Genomic DNA, 15,724 nt, shown 5'->3' with positions numbered 1-15,724 from the left:
TTTCGTACCATGGACAGCTCCTGGTACAGAGACGCTGGAGAATTTCCCCTTCCTCTTGCGTGTGGGTGTTAATAATAATAATAATAATAATAATAATAATAATAATAATAATAATAATAATAATAATAAATGCTGCAGTCCACCCCCTATATTAGCAAACGCCTCCAGCTCCTCCTCTCCCTTGGGAACAACCATCTCGATCGGAGCCCGGGAGATCTGACGTCAGGGATCGCTTTCGTCGTTTTGACGTGTCAAGTCCTCATTTCCATTCTGGCTGTGGCGGGTTGGAGTCCTGCTCAAGCATGAGCCGGGCAGAAACGGGCGACCTGTGATCGCAGCCAGGCACTTTCTTGAGAACAGCCAGCTCCTTCTCCACCCCCCGCCCCGCACCAGCCTTTCTCCTGATCGCATAGCAACCAGAGTGGGGAAGGAGTTTTCCACTCTTCCTCCTTTTTTTGAAGCACGAATCCTGACTTCTCCAGTGCCTGACTCGATTCCTTGATCGATTCTCCTCGTTCTCTCCAAAGCGCCCGGTCCTCCTTCTTCCTCGCCGGCTGCCATGGAGAGGCGAGGCTGGGCAGGGCGCAGCGCGGCCGTGGCTTTGCTGGCTGCCTGGAGCGCAGCCGTCCTGCTGGCCCGGGCGGAGAGGCAGTTCGTCAACGAGTGGGCAGCCGAGATCCCGGGAGGTCCGGCGGCAGCCCAGGCCATCGCCGACGAGCTGCAGTATGAATTTCTGGGGCAGGTAAGGCTCCCCGCTTCCCTCCCCACTCCACCCCTCTCCCACCCCATTGCGCAAAGCAGGCAAGTTTGTTTCTCCCGCTTTCCCGAATAGGAACCCGGCGGCGCGCGTAATTGACAAGCGATGCCATTGACTAGCAGCTGGAGATAGTGGTTGTGCGCTAATGGCTCTGTTGCTGAGACAGAGCTACACACGTCACGTGCTCCTTTCTAGACACTGACTCCCTTAAGCAAGGACTTCTCATGCTATTATTATTATTATTATTAGGGAGTGGTAGGTGGGTTTCCTAGCTCAGGATGGCGAGTTCTCCCTCCATATGGCAAACACAGTCTGCGGGGAAAGTCCTCAGAGTTCCCAAGCTTTCTCTCCTGCCACAGGATTCTTTGCTTTTCTATGCACACCACTGAATAATAATAATAATAATAATAATAATAATCATAATCATAATAAATTTAAACAGAGTTGAGGAAATGACTTTAGGGATAGCACACTCCTTTGCGTTCTGCGAGAGGTGGCTTTCTCGGGGACAATACCAAACGGAGTGGAATCGGCAGCAGGCGCTGGGAATTGCAACTCAGGGGAAAAGAGGAATGCTTCCTCCTCGGAAGCCCCCGCAAGGAGACCTTCCTTGCTTTGCATTAACCCCTACAGCTCCCCAAGGCGAAGATGGCATGCCATTAGCTGGGGTTCCAACCTCAGGATCCGTTTCCATTGCCAGGATTGAAACGAGAGAGAATTCAACAATCGAGAGAATTCATAATTCCCCAGGGATGGGTGAAGCAGTATGCAGAAGGAGAATGCGTGTGCATAGTACTTCCCCCATCCTTCTGAGTAACCACAGACATCTGGGTTTATGCAGGAGGAAGCCGTCATTCTGTGGAGCGAGCTTTCAGACAAAGAATGACCTCTGTCTTTCTTTCTTCCCTCCCTCCTCCTTTGATAAAGTTCTACCAGCCCAGAGCATTGAATCCACTTGCCGTTTCTTTCTGCAAACCCTCTGCTCTCAGGGACATATTTGTGCCTCCGTGGGTTGGTGAAGGTGCCATGTGGATTGAACAAGAGCAATCCTACACTGTATCCTAAAAGTTAACAGCGCCAGGTGTTTTCCACAATCTCCTCTCCCTTCCCTTCCCTCCAGCCCACCTCCTCCCCCCGTCTGTCATGCCATGACGTCACTGTTGTCAGGGATGAGTAACTTCATTTACGTAATAGCAACCTTGCCCCGTTATCTAATTGTAGAGTTTCCTACCTGTATCCTGTACCCCAGCAGTTGACTCCAGTAGTGCAGAAACCAAAGCCCGCTGATCTGGTTTCTAAAGAAACAGCCTAATATGTCTGTGTGTTAGTCCAGTGATGCAGAGCACGGAGAGGGTGGAGATCAAAGTCTAACATCTGCTTTCTCTTTTATGATCCTCACTTACCTCTTATGCTTGAAACAAGCTCCGTTGTCACTGTTGGAAGCAAATTTAACTCCCCGCGCCCCCATAAAGGTAGTGCTGACGAACTGCTGTGCTGGCAAATAGAAGTGCATAGGATCTGATTCACTGCTGTATCCTGTGTCCTTGTGTCAGCGACACAAGCCTACCACCAGCCTGTTTGTTACACAGCAGTGGGTGTTGACAATATTGCATTGGCAACGACTCAGACCACCCAATGAAGCAGAACAGAGGCACCCAGGAATACAGCGTAATGTCGAGATGAGCAATGAGGGGCAATGTAGCCCAGGCAGTGCTGGAGCTGGGGGGGCTAGCCAGGTTTTTTTGCCCCTGGTGAAACCTCCAGAGGAGCGTCATTGAGGCTCCCAGCCTGCCTCTGTGTGTGTGTGTGTGTGTGTGTGTGTGTGTGTGTGTAATACTCAAATGTGTGTGTGGGGGTGCCAAACTGGGTCTTTGATCTGGGTGAAATAAAGCCTAGTTTTGCCCCTGAGTCCAGGTCCAGAGACCATGCGACGAGCTTTTGCACCCTAACCGAGTCAGCTACTTTGGCACAATCTAGGGCAGTGAGCTGTTGCAAAGAGATTGCAACTGATAGGGAGCGTGGCAGAGTTAAGTGCCCCCCTTGTTTTGCAGGGGGTTCTCTCTACCTGAGAATAAGCCACTGTGAATTTTTGTAGATATGCACATCTCATGACCAGGTTTCCTATATACAAGATCAACTGATTCATAGGCACTTCAATACTCCCCTCCTGTTAGAACTTAATTTGAGTCAGCAAGTGTCTCTGATTCCATAGCCATAGCTCATCCCTGGAGCTTGTCAAGTAATAATAAAGAAAAGTCTGCCTTTCTTTTGCCACGTATATATCTTGATTTGGAAGGCAGGCTTTCTAGCTCGGAGGGTGTTGCTCCAAGCCTGTCGAGAACCGCGTTGGCACCTTTCATTTTAGAAATTTTGATTTGTTTATTTTAAATATTTCCGCCTTGCTGAATTTCCCGAAGATCTAAACACGGATAATACATGGGAGTTGCTGTTTGTAGTGCATTTGGAATTCAAGTAGAGGCGGACATTTGCAAGCACTCTAATGAAGATGTGTAGCACTTAGATTGCTGCTGCATTAAATGGGAGGCAGTAATGTTGCTCTGAGATGAAGCTAACGGGGTTACATGTTATATGGCCCAGGTCCTAGTGCTGTAAATGTGGTGCTGGCTGCCATCAGCAGTAAACCACTTCCACATGGTAGGAGCTCCACGACACAGCCCCAACACTTATTACTGGCTCTGGCAAATGTTTGCCAGATCCACTGGGGGCAGTGGCCCTGGCATGGCTATTTACTAACCGCTGGCAGGCTTATATGCGGGAGCTGAGTAGAACATTACAGTGGCTACCTGGAGCCCCAGAAGTGATTTCAGTGGCAACCAACCTGTGTCCATACTGCCTGAATCAGGCAACAGTTGTAGCTCTAGGAGCTCACATTTCCTGTCCCAATTAAAAACCAGGTAAGAATTGTTGCTGAGCAGAACTGAAACCAGGCTCATTTAGTGCTTAACAGAAGGCAGAATCACTCAAGCTCTTATCTCTGTTTTAACACTTCCTGTATTATGCCACTAGCTGGGTAGTTTCTAGGCATGCATTGATCACCTCTCCTCCATTAGATTTCCACATGATTCCTAACATTTGCTCATAATTGCAATTAAATGGCTGGAGTCTATGACCTGCTACTGTTGCAGCCAATGTGCCAGGAATTTTAAAACAGAACCGTGCATGCCAGGCCATTACAACCCAACAAATAGGAGTTATGTTTCTGGTGCCACCTTAGCAAAGGGAATTAGATCTCCATCCATGCTGAAAATAAAACCCACTCCCTGTCCTGACTGCTGAACAACCATATTTGAATAAGCTCCAAGATTTAGGCCTGCTTTTCTGGCCAAGTAAATGTCCTCTCAAAATTCTGCATATCATGTAACATGAGTTCCAACTGCCAGAAGACAAAGTAGGAAAAATGAGGATTCTAAGCAAGCCAGAATTTGTATGGCTGCTGCACAAGATCACTGTGGCATTGCAGAAGCAGGCTATCTCAGCATAGCAATGCAAACAAAACTACCGTAGACATTTCTACCAATTATCATTTCAGCGATGATCACTTGGTAATGAGAAGTGGAGGGCACTGAACATGTTGCATTCAGGCTGACAGCGATTCCATATATCATTTGCTCTAATATCCCAGAGATGAGCAAGACGACTATATACTGGGGGAAATCAATGTTACGGAGAAAGAATGGGAAATGATGAAATGAGCTGTGGGGAATCCAAGAAGTGCTGTCTAATGAAATCCAGAGCAAGGCCATTGGATAAGAGAAAAGCGAGGAAGAGAGAGTGGAATACATCATGAGGTTGCTGTGCTCTGCCTCCACAGTTGGAATCAGCAGTGCTTCTGAGTACCAGCTGCTGCGAAAGGGACACAGGTGGCACTGTGGTCTAAACCACTGAGCCTAGGGATTGCCGATTGGAAGGTTGGCAGTTCGAATCCCCACAACAGGGTGAGCTCTCATTGCTCGGTCCCTGCTCCTGCCAGCCTAGCAGTTCAAAAGCACGTCAAAGAGCAAGTAGATAAATAGGTACCACTCCAGCGGGAAGGTAAACGGCGTTTCCGTGCGCTGCTCTGGTTTGCCAGAAGCGGCTTAGTCATGCTGGCCACATGACCGGGAAGTAGTACGCCAACTCCCTCGGCCAGTAAAGCGAGATGAGTGCCGCAACCCCAGAGTCGTCCGCGACTGGACCTAACGGTCAGGGGTCCCTTTACCTTTATCAGCTGCTGCAAACCCCAGAAGAGGAGGGTGTTCTTTTACTCATGTCCTGCTTCTGGGTTTCCCACAGGCATCTAGGAGCCATGGTGGGACAGGATCCTGGGCTAGAGGGGCCTGCTTCCTGTTTTATGTGTTTTTATTTTATATATATAATTTTTATATTTTTTTCTAATTTACATTTCAAAATATTCATTTGTCCATGGAGTTTTCTTGGCAGGGATACTGGAGTGGCTTGCCGGTTCCTCCTCCAAGTGGATCACATTTGGTCAAAACTCTCCACTATGACCTGTCCATCTTGGGTGCCCTGCACGGCACAGTTCATAGCTTCTCTGAGTTATGCAGGCCCCTTCGCCACGGCAAGGCAGTGATCCATGAAGGGGAAAATATTCATTTAGACAACTTTAAATCAGTGACTTCTTCTCTTTCTGTGGTTCATTTTGCATACCATAAGGTAAAGGGGGACCCCTGACCATTAGGTCCAGTCGTGACCGACTCTGGGGTTGCGGCGCTTATCTTGCTTTACTGGCCGAGGGAGCCAGCGTACAGTTTCCGGGTCATGTGACCAGCATGACTAAGCTGCTTCTGGCAAACCAGAGCAGCGCACGTAAATGCCGGAGCGGTACCTATTTATCTACTTGCACTTTGACATGCTTTCAAACTGCTAGGTTGGCAGGAGCAGGAACCGAGCAACGGGAGCTCACCCCGTTGTGGGGATTCAAACCGCCCACCTTCTGATCGGCAAGTCCTAGGCTCTGTGGTTTAACCCACAGCGCCACCCGCGTCCCTTGCTTGCATACCATACACCCCTGCATATTTTGCATGAACTAAACCATTCAGTAATCCATTGCTACATCCATCAAAACTTATTTACACTGCTGAATTTATCTTAATGCTAGCAGCGGTTTTAAATGAACACAATTTTCACCCACATATTCAGTAAACATTTTCCAGTCTTCTTTAAACGTATGTTCTTCTTGTTCTCTTACTCTGTATGTTAAATCTGCAAGCTGCGCGTATTCCATCAGCTAAGTTGCCATTCTTCTTTGGTTAGGACCTCGCTTGTTTTCCATTTTGGGGCTAGCAAAACACAGGCCACAGTAGTAGCATACATAAATAAGCTTTTTTGACACATGGGACTCCTTTGTGTTTGAATCCTTTCAGTTCCATATCTATCACCTATCTCTCTATCTATCATCTATCTATCTATCTATCTATCTATCTATCTATCTATCTATCTTGAACTGAAAGAATTCAAACAGGGCCTGATGAGGAAAAGCCTGGGCAAATGAAAGTAGGCAAATGCATTTACATGTCCTCAGCCTTTGTTTGGGTTGAGGATAAGGATGGAGAAGTCCTATGCTCTAAACAAAAGGCACCTAACAGTTAATCGTCTGTACACATAGATGGGTAGTAGAGTTGGAACCTATTTGTTCCTTTTAATTCTAAGAAAAATCCTGTCCCCTGTGCATATATTCAAGACACATTGCTATTAGTTTAAAAACAGTGTATGTTGACAATTATTCACGTGTTTAATTGCTTGGAAAATATTGGTGGAGACACAGTTCTGCTCCCACAGTCTTTGCACTTCTGCTTTTGAATAAATATTTTATCCAGCAAAACTTAATGTTCTTATATTCGAAGCATTTCTGGGAAATTCCAATTATCCGTTGCTATTGACTGTTTGCTCCCTGTGGGAAAATATCTCAGAAATCATCCTGTGTATTGCAGATTGGATCACTTGAAAATCATTATCTATTTAGACATAAGAGCCATCCTAGAAGGTTGCGAAGGAGTGCTACTCACATCACAAAAAGACTCTTGGATGATCAACGCGTAAGTATTGCATTTGCAGTTTCCCGTAGACTGCAATACTGAATGCACTTACAAGGGAATAAGCCCCCATGAACACAGATGGGCTTACTTCTGAGCAAACATACATAGGATTGCAGTTTCCTCTGGCCTTTAATTTATTTTTTAAATTCATATCTTCCCTTTCCTCAAGGAGATTAAGGGATTGCCCATGGTTCTCTTCAACCATTTTTATCCCTACAACAATTCTGTGAGGTAGGTTAGGCTGAGAAACACTGTCTGGCTCAAAGTTACATGGGGAGGTCCACAGCTGTCAGTGTTTGCTCTGTTGGAGTCAGGTGGCCACCCACCCTCATTTTAAGGTACAGAAGCTGACTGAACCAGCAGTTGAATCTTAGGCCCCAAGTTTACCATGATACCACTTTAAACAGTCATGGTTTCTCCCAAAGAACCTCAGAAATTGTAGTTTGTTATGTGTCCTGAGAGTTGTTAGGAGACCTCTATTCCACTCAGATAGCTTCAATTCCCAGAGTTACCTGGGAAGAGTGATTGCTTGTTGAACTACTCTAGAAACAGCAGCTCTGTGTTGGGAATCTAAGTCTAACAAATCGCAGAACTCTTAAAAAAACCACAGTTCCTAGGATTCTATGGAGGAAGCCACGAGTGTTTAAAGTGACATGAAACTCCTTTAAATGTTGCAGGTGGGGCCTTATTTCAGCTCTGGCAATGGGATGTTATCCTCCACAGCACTTGAGGGCAGCAGGCTTGCTTAGCAGATGCCCAACAGGCTGTGTGGCACATACACCTCTGATTTCCGACAGGTGGAAGTGACCAGGTAGCTCAGGGGAGCTGCTTCCTCCTGGTATCTGATGCCTAATGGTGGGGCCACCCCTGAATGTAGGAGAGTGAAGCAGACTGCTGAAATTAATGGCAAGTAGATAATGTTTGCATAGTAGGGTTATTGTTGCCTCACGGTGTCAATGTCAAGATTTGCCCCACAAAAGGGTGAAAAATATAATCGTCAGAAATTTTGGGGTTCATTGAGGAACTAGCCCAAGGGGAGTCTGTGGAAATTGGCAAAGCTCAACAACTTGCCGAAAAAGAACAACTTTTGTGATTTTTGAAATACTGTATGGCAACCTTACTTAAAATGCAACAGAATCCTTGCTTTTTAAAGAAAACAAAAGGTGAAGGAAGAGGGAAGAGGGAAGTTCTGATGACAGTGCAAATTCTAAGAAGCAAAGTGTTAGCAAATGAGAAAGTCCATATCTTGATGTAGAATCTTGGCCAGCAGTTTGACAATTGGCTACTGGAATTATGCACTTAGGAAACAAGACAAAAAGCAGATGTGTGTCAGATAACAGAGGGCAACATAGACCAGCTGATTGTTGATATCTTAGTTCTTGGTTTAGCCACTGGGAAATCAATTAGGTGTATGTTATTTTGTTCACACCACAGCAGCTTCTCTGTCGTGTCTCTCTACACTAGGGGTGTAACCTGCAACAGCCTACAAAGTGGAGAGTGTTCACACCACACCAGATGTTTTTGTGACATCGTCATCAGACATTATGGCAATCACTCACATCCTTCAGAACTGGATTCAGAACTGGATTCAGCCAACTGAGTTCTCTCATGTTGGGGCGAGGGGGAGAAGCTTTGTGTATTCTGGATTCTATCCTGTGCCCACTTTGAGCCCAACTGTGCTCCCAATTACATCACCAGCAGCACAGCGGGGTCTGAATCCCCTCCTTGCATTGTGAGACACAAACCTGATTGCCTGACTAATGCAGAAGTCTGCTGTTTCTGTTTGCTGAGTCAGTGGCAGAGACAGAGTGAGATCTCTGCCTCCTCTCTCCCCACTTTCTCTCCTACCCACTCCTTCCTCTTTGGTTCTTGAAATACCGCTATGGCAAATTGCAGGCCCTAGGAATGCTGGGAAATGCAGGTTTTGTGACATCCCTGTGCTAGCATTTTAAGTACGAAGGTGAAAGGAAACGAAAGGGAGTAAGACTTTCCTTGCTGCCATCCCTGCAGCCACAGCCAGATATATAGGTAGGAAGAGAAGTTCTTTTTCAGCTTGGATTGTAACCTGAGCCGCCAAAGAACTATGGGGCTGGGGTGGTTGGTTCAGTTTAGTGTATTCTAGTGTGCTTTACAAGCATGGCAGATTTGCCTTTCGAACTGGATCATTGCAAAGTTCAGTGGCATCAATGTTTTCCATGTGAAATTTGGTGCTACACATGAAATAATCAGCAGAGAGATCCATTTTGCATAATGGGAATGGGTGTCAGTTGAGTAACCTGCCCTCTGCCCCTCAAACTACTATCTGTCGAAATTGAGCACTTATCGGAATGTGGTCCTCCAGGCTTTGTATATGCAAAGGCTTGGTTGCAGAATTTGTTTTCAATATTAGAGGTCAACTCTGGCATGTGTGCAGTGCAATATTAATTACATTTGCACTAGCAGCAGCTGCTGAAGAAGGCCAGCTTCCTGGCTCTTGCTACAACCTTTTGCAAACAGGGTTATGCCTAATCTGCAAAGATATATTATAACATGAAATGGAGCATGGCTGTCTTGCAATTTAATGCAAATACCCTTTGCTGGGATAGTTCAGTTGGTAGAGCAGGCTTGAGTTACTTTTTAGAAAGAAAATACAGTATGTTGAGTTAGAATCATTTCATATAATTTCCTAAAGTAATAAATCACCATATGCCAAGACTAAACAACAACAACCCAGCAACCTAAAAAAATAATAATAATTAAACCTATCTTCCAGTAAATAGGATGCTCTTAATGCTTCCATAGAGAACAGACATGCTAAATTAAATAGGGTGTAGTCCTCTGTCATTAATGCTATTATTCTATTATATATAATTATTAGATGTAATTTAATAGTAACAGTTTTCTTAATATGGAGATTTGCAATGAGATGTAGTTACAGGGCCAGGTGGAAGAGCATATGGACTGTGAATAAACAACTTTGATACTGGTATAACAAGAGAGTATATCTCCCACATTCACTGCTATAATTGTTTTTAGTTCACACAGCTAAATGTTAAACTGTAGCTCATGGATAAGGTTTTCTTATACATATGAGTGAGTCTTGTTGCTTAAAAAAAGGAGAGAGATAATTTACTGTTACTGATGTTCCAAAAACCTGTATGCCTGTTTCTCAAAAAAAAAAAAAAAAGCTTTCTTCCCCTGTGAAAGAGGATTCTGTTTTTCTACTTCACTTTTGGAGTGCTTTAGAATTTCAGCAGCTGTTTTATCATTGCAAGGTTGATCTGGGTGCTTTTCTTTCCATTAAATATTTCTCCAGTTCTCAGCAGCCTCCCCAGTGGCTTGCACTTCCAGGTCTGGAAAAGTCCCATGGACAACATCCCTGGATTTTAATTAAAGTTGGGAACCTGGAGAGGCTGTGGAGATCAGTGTGCTTGTTGATGTTGTTTTTAAGGGAAGTTCTTCCTTTTACCTTAAAATATATATATCCACACTGATTTCTCTACAATTAAAAAAAGACATAAATGTTGTGAGTCTAAAATACGCCTCTGAGATTCTTAGAAAAGGGGTGGCATAGAAATGCAATAAAAATACTTTGGTGCACTAATAATAATAATAATAATAATAACTCCAGGGTCTTTATAGATGTTGCTATTGGCAAATATATTCCAGGTGTCTTGGGCAGAACAACAGTATGAAAAGAAGAGAAGTAAGCGTTCGGTACTGCGGGACTCAGCAGAAAATCTTTTCAATGACCCCATGTGGAATCAACAATGGTATCTGGTAAGAGCTTGCATTTATATGTAGACTCTACATGGCTTAAGAAAATTCAAAAGTCATCTATGAACTGTGGTGCAACCATTTAGGCTGCAATCCTAAACACCCTTCGTAGGGAGCAAGTGCCATTGCACTGACCCGAGTGGGACTTACTTTTGAGTAACGATCCATAGGATTGCACTGTATGAGGCATGCAAGGTATTCAACTCTTGACAAGCAATTTTCTACTCCTTCTACTCTCAGCTTCAAAATTATAAAATTAAAAGCATAGTGCACAAGAACTTTTGCAAAATGTTTTCATCTTTTGAGATGGATTTTTCTTTTCTCTAATAAGTCTCTTGTTGCTTATGTCACTGGCCACTGGCTACCAAGTATCCCCCCCCACACACACACACATTCAGGTTCTGAAAATGGAAAATTCAACAGCTATCAAAGAACAGACTGGTGGTTTGGAATAATCTCTCGACTGCAATTGTTAGAATAAAATGCATTGAAGTTGCAATCAGAAGCAGACTAAGTGAGCAGGAAGGCACTTCCACTCACACATCGGGGAGGGGGGCACAATTTCTGCCAACTCCATCAGCAGCCCATTGTGCCACACCCCACACTCTGTGTTTGCTACTGTGACACAGAGAATGGGAAATCCCATCCCACAAGTGAGCATGGTTCCAACCTGTCAGGGAACTGCCATCAGCTCAGAGGTAAGAGGTGGAAGGGCAGCTGGGTTACAGGAAGCCTCCAAAGATCATGAGAAGCAGCACTTCCTCCAAGGAGGAGGGAAGCCCCGCCTTTAGTGGGGAAGGTATTCAGGGCTCGGAGGACGCAAGAGAGAGCCAAGACACCATGCATGAGCAAAGCGAGGGGGAGGCACGTCCCCCTTTACCAACACCCTCTCTGTGCAGTAGGTTTACACGCAGAGAGGGGAGGCGTCAGATGGGGGTCAAGAGACTACTCTGCTGGGGAAAGTTTAAGGACCGCCCACTCTCAGATTCTGCTAGTGACTGAGCAAGACATGGAATTGAGACGTTCTGCACTGTAAATGCTTTTGCACCAATAATAAAGCCTTTGAAAAGACCAGTGGGGATCTTGCCTGTTCGCTCTTGAGCAACCACGCTGGTAGGCATAACACGACCCAACAGACTTTACTTATGAGGAAAGAAGATCAGGCTACCAGGCTACAATTTAAAGCACGCTTACTGTGAACCAAATCCCATTAAGTATGATATGACTTGTTTTTGCTTAATATTGGGAAGTACATTGCAAGAATTATTGGGCATAATCCAAAGTTAAGCCCTGCTGATCTGACTGGAGAGCAGGAGAGCGCATGCTTTGCAAGCAGAAATTCCCAGGTTCAATCCCCACCTTCTCCAGGAATATATATAAATGTATTATCCTTTATTTTTCCTAGCAAGACACAAGAATGACTCCGTCTCTGCCAAAATTGGATCTCCATGTTATCCCTGTGTGGCAAAAGCGGATTACTGGGAAAGGTGTTGTCGTTACAGTGCTTGATGATGGCTTGGAGTGGAACCACACCGACATTTATATTAACTATGTGAGTTTTATACTTCAGCAATCAGTCAGTTTATTATTTACCAATGGAGTGGCTAGACTCTTGGGGCTTGGATGTGGAAAATAAGTTTTATCTCCCTGCTCAGCAATGAGGCTCACTGGGTAACCTTCAAGTTACTCTCTGTCTGCCTGAACTGCCTCACGTAGGTATTGTGAGGATAAAAATGGAATCCTTCAATAAAGGCTAGGAGATTACAAAGATGACAAATAAAGTTAAACAAATTAATAATGAACAATAGTTCAAGTGTCTCTCGTGAGCTCATGTGTGTGTGTGTAAATATAAAAAAACTGTTAGAAAAAACTAACAGAAGTAGTCACTAAAATATAATATCAGTGCTATTTTTCTAGAAAAAGAGGTGCTGGAACTCACCATGAACACCTCCCTTGTTCTCTTAGAATGGCAATGGCATCTACCTGACAGGTGCCATAACTGAATTCCGGCAAGTTCCAGCTGAAGAAAAGCCCTGTATATTATCATGCTGCTGCAATTGCAAAATAAATAAATAAATAAAGGGGGGTGTTTTCAAAAAGTTAGAATTAATTTATCTCCGCTGCCTCAGCAATTTCAGAAGTGTTCGTTATCCATCCTCTTCCTTTGTTTCATTTTTCAACTTAGGATCCTGAGGCAAGTTATGATTTCAATGACAATGATCACGATCCATTTCCTAGATATGACCCAACAAATGAAAACAAGTGAGTAACGACTTGATAGTTGATCTTTGGTGAACTTTGACCACTTTCATAATATGTACGGTGCTATTTAAATGAGGTGGGAAACCATTATTCTGCTGAGGACTGCATGATGGCTGTCAGCAGGGATTGAGCCAAAAGTGAGTGTGAGCAGATCCAAAAGTGGGTGGCTACACCCCTTGTTCTCCCTTGTTCTCCAGATGAACCAACCCGGAACCTGCAATCATCATCCAAGGCCCTTCTTCATATGCCTCCTCCATGAGAGGTCTGGAAGGTGGCAACACGAGAATGGGCCTTTTCTGTGATGGCTCCCCACTTGTGGAATGCTCTCCCCAGGAAGGTTCACCTGCTACCTTCATTACATATCTTTAGGCGCCAGGCAAAACCATTCCATTTGCCCCAGGCCTTTGGCTAATTAAACAATCTATAGCCTTTAAACTCTTGCTGATGAGAAATGTAGTCTAACATCATCCAGTCGTGGGCCACAGGTTCCCACCTCTGTTCTAGCCAATCAAATAGTACAATATGGTTTGTTGGCAGGCTGGGCCTTGAACGATGGTTTGAGAAGTCCAGGGCAAGGAGAATTGGCTCATTTCAAACATGGAGTCCAGCTCAAGTAGTTGTTCCAAGCCAATTAGAAGGCCAGTTTGTAGTGACACAATTAGGAACTTACACGATGGTTCACCAGCCTCTATCAGGCAAAAATGATATTTCATTTACTACATGGATGCTCATATAACAGAAATAATATCACCGGAGTAGAAGGTTTTCAACGGATTAATGTTTCAAGCCTTTTGAAAATCCATCACGCGGCTTCTCTGCAGCAGTTATCGGCAATGGGAGACCATTATCCTCCAATTCAAATGGCATTATCTCTAAAATCTACCATTTCTGCATAACATCAGCTCTTTATTAATATGTAAATGGAATTCAGACTGGCAGCGTTCAACAGCTCAACTGCATACAAAGCTGTACTACTAAATAAGGCAGCTTTTCATCTACGGAAGGTGAGCAATCATATAGAACACATCATAGAAAACATGTTACCATTTACCCTGGGACTGGCAACAAGGACAAGCCATACATATAAATTCTGTTTTCTTCCTCCTAGATACCTTGGTATCTTGTGTGCTGGAAACAAGGCAGGCTTTGCTTTATAGTATTTCCATTTTTTTCACTTGAGAAACTAGGTTTGCCCTTGGAATTAATTCATTAAAATTGGCTTATCATTCAAATGAATGGCAATGGCAGTATCCTGCAATCTGATCCCTGTGGGCTCCATTTGAATCTGATACATTCAAATGAATAATCATTCATAATAATAGTTGTAAATGATTGGTATGGACTTGTGGGTTTTGTTGCAGACATGGAACACGGTGTGCAGGAGAGATCGCCATGCAAGCCAACAACCTGAAATGTGGAGTAGGAGTTGCATACAATTCCAAAGTTGGGGGTAAGAATCCAACATAGCAATTCAATTTTAATAGAGTTTTCCACCCCTGATGTGCTCGAGGTCTGAGCAAAGGAATAGTAAATGGAGCAACATGCATTGGCGAGAATGTATTATTAGAAGAAGTCTTCCATTTCTGTTATATGCAATGGTCATGCAGAAGGGCTGGAAAGTATTTCTACAAAAGTTGCATGCTATAGAAGACTTGAAACGCGGGTGGTGCTGTGGGTTAAACCACAGAGCCTAGGACTTGCTGATCAGAAGGTTGGCAGTTTGAATCCCCGTGACGGAGTGAGCTCCTGTTGCTCGGTCCCTGCTCCTGCCAACCTAGCAGTTTGAAAGCATGTTAAAGTGCAAGTAGATAAATAGGTGCCGCTCCAAGCGGGAAGGTAAATGGCGTTTCCTTGTGCTGCTCTGGTTCGCCAGAAGCGGCTTAGTCATGCTGGCCACATGACCCAGAAGTTGTACGCCGGCTCCCACGGCCAGTAAAGCGAGATGAGCGCTGCAACCCCAGAGTCGGTCACGACTGGATCTAATGGTCAGTGGTCCCTTTACCTTTACCTATAGAATAAATAAATAGTACAGTGGTACCTCAGGTTACATACGCTTCAGGTTACAGACTCCGCTAACCCAGAAATAGTACCTCGGGTTAAAAACTTTGCTTCAGGATGAGAACAGAAATCGTGCTCCGGCAGTGCGGCGGCAGCGGGAGGCCCCATTAGCTAAAGTGGTGCTTCAGGTTAAGAACAGTTTCAGGTTAAGAATGGACCTCCAGAACGAATTAAGTACTTAACCCGAGGTACCACTGTAGTCAGTCTAGTAATGTTAAATAAATATAAAAATGCAAAAAAACCAACAACAAACAAATCTAGGTATGTTTTCCAAAACTCCTAAGTATCATCTGTTCATGTCTGAGTGAAAGAGTAATATGGAAATAAATAGGAGCTTGTTTATGTTTTGCTTTTTAAATCTGAGAATGACAGGCATGTAGTTCAAATGCCTTGTCAAAAGTAATGTAGCCTGCAAAGTGAAAGATTTTTTTTTTCCTACACAGCTTTTCTCACAGTGTCATCAATCAAATTTCTCAATTACCTTGATGGTGTCCAGGTCATTTGCTTGTCTTATACTCAAATTGTATGCTAATGTTTGTACAGCCCCCTTTTACCCACCCACCCGAATTTTAGAAATCTCGATTAACAGAGGATTCTAAAGCAGTACTAAAGGGGGCAGAAACATTGCTCTTTTTACACATATATATAAAAAATGAAAATGGGACAGCTGTAAGTGGAGCAGACAACTGTGCTGACTGCTGTCACATTTGAATTCCTCTGAATTAACAGCCTTCTCCTCTCCTGCCTTGCAAGCTATCAATCATGCTACATTCCAATCTGACTTCCTCAACCTGCTTCACACCTTTCTAACATCCTAAATGAAGCAACTGCCTCT

General features: G+C 44.2%; 1 protein-coding gene across 2 annotated transcripts in view; it reads left to right on the top strand.

Moving 5' to 3' along the window:
• Positions 1-209: 209 nt before the first annotated feature.
• PCSK1 (proprotein convertase subtilisin/kexin type 1) overlaps positions 210-15,724 on the top strand; it is a gene marked incomplete at its 3' end in the record, with an annotated part of 30,572 nt that continues 15,057 nt past the window's right edge. Inside the window, exons 1-6 of one of the 2 annotated variants that reach the window (XM_082191438.1) lie at positions 210-742; positions 6,709-6,813; positions 10,462-10,572; positions 11,975-12,121; positions 12,755-12,831; positions 14,193-14,281. In XM_082191438.1, coding sequence (XP_082047564.1) covers positions 560-742; positions 6,709-6,813; positions 10,462-10,572; positions 11,975-12,121; positions 12,755-12,831; positions 14,193-14,281 — 712 coding nt within the window. In that variant the 5' untranslated portion in view covers positions 210-559. The remainder of the gene's footprint in view (positions 743-6,708; positions 6,814-10,461; positions 10,573-11,974; positions 12,122-12,754; positions 12,832-14,192; positions 14,282-15,724) is intronic. The other variant, XM_082191439.1, reaches the window with a different exon arrangement.

This window comes from Podarcis vaucheri, assembly GCF_965113315.1.
Source record: "Podarcis vaucheri genome assembly, chromosome: 11".
Lineage (NCBI taxonomy): Eukaryota > Metazoa > Chordata > Lepidosauria > Squamata > Lacertidae > Podarcis > Podarcis vaucheri.
This window is presented reverse-complemented; position numbering and strand designations above follow the sequence as displayed.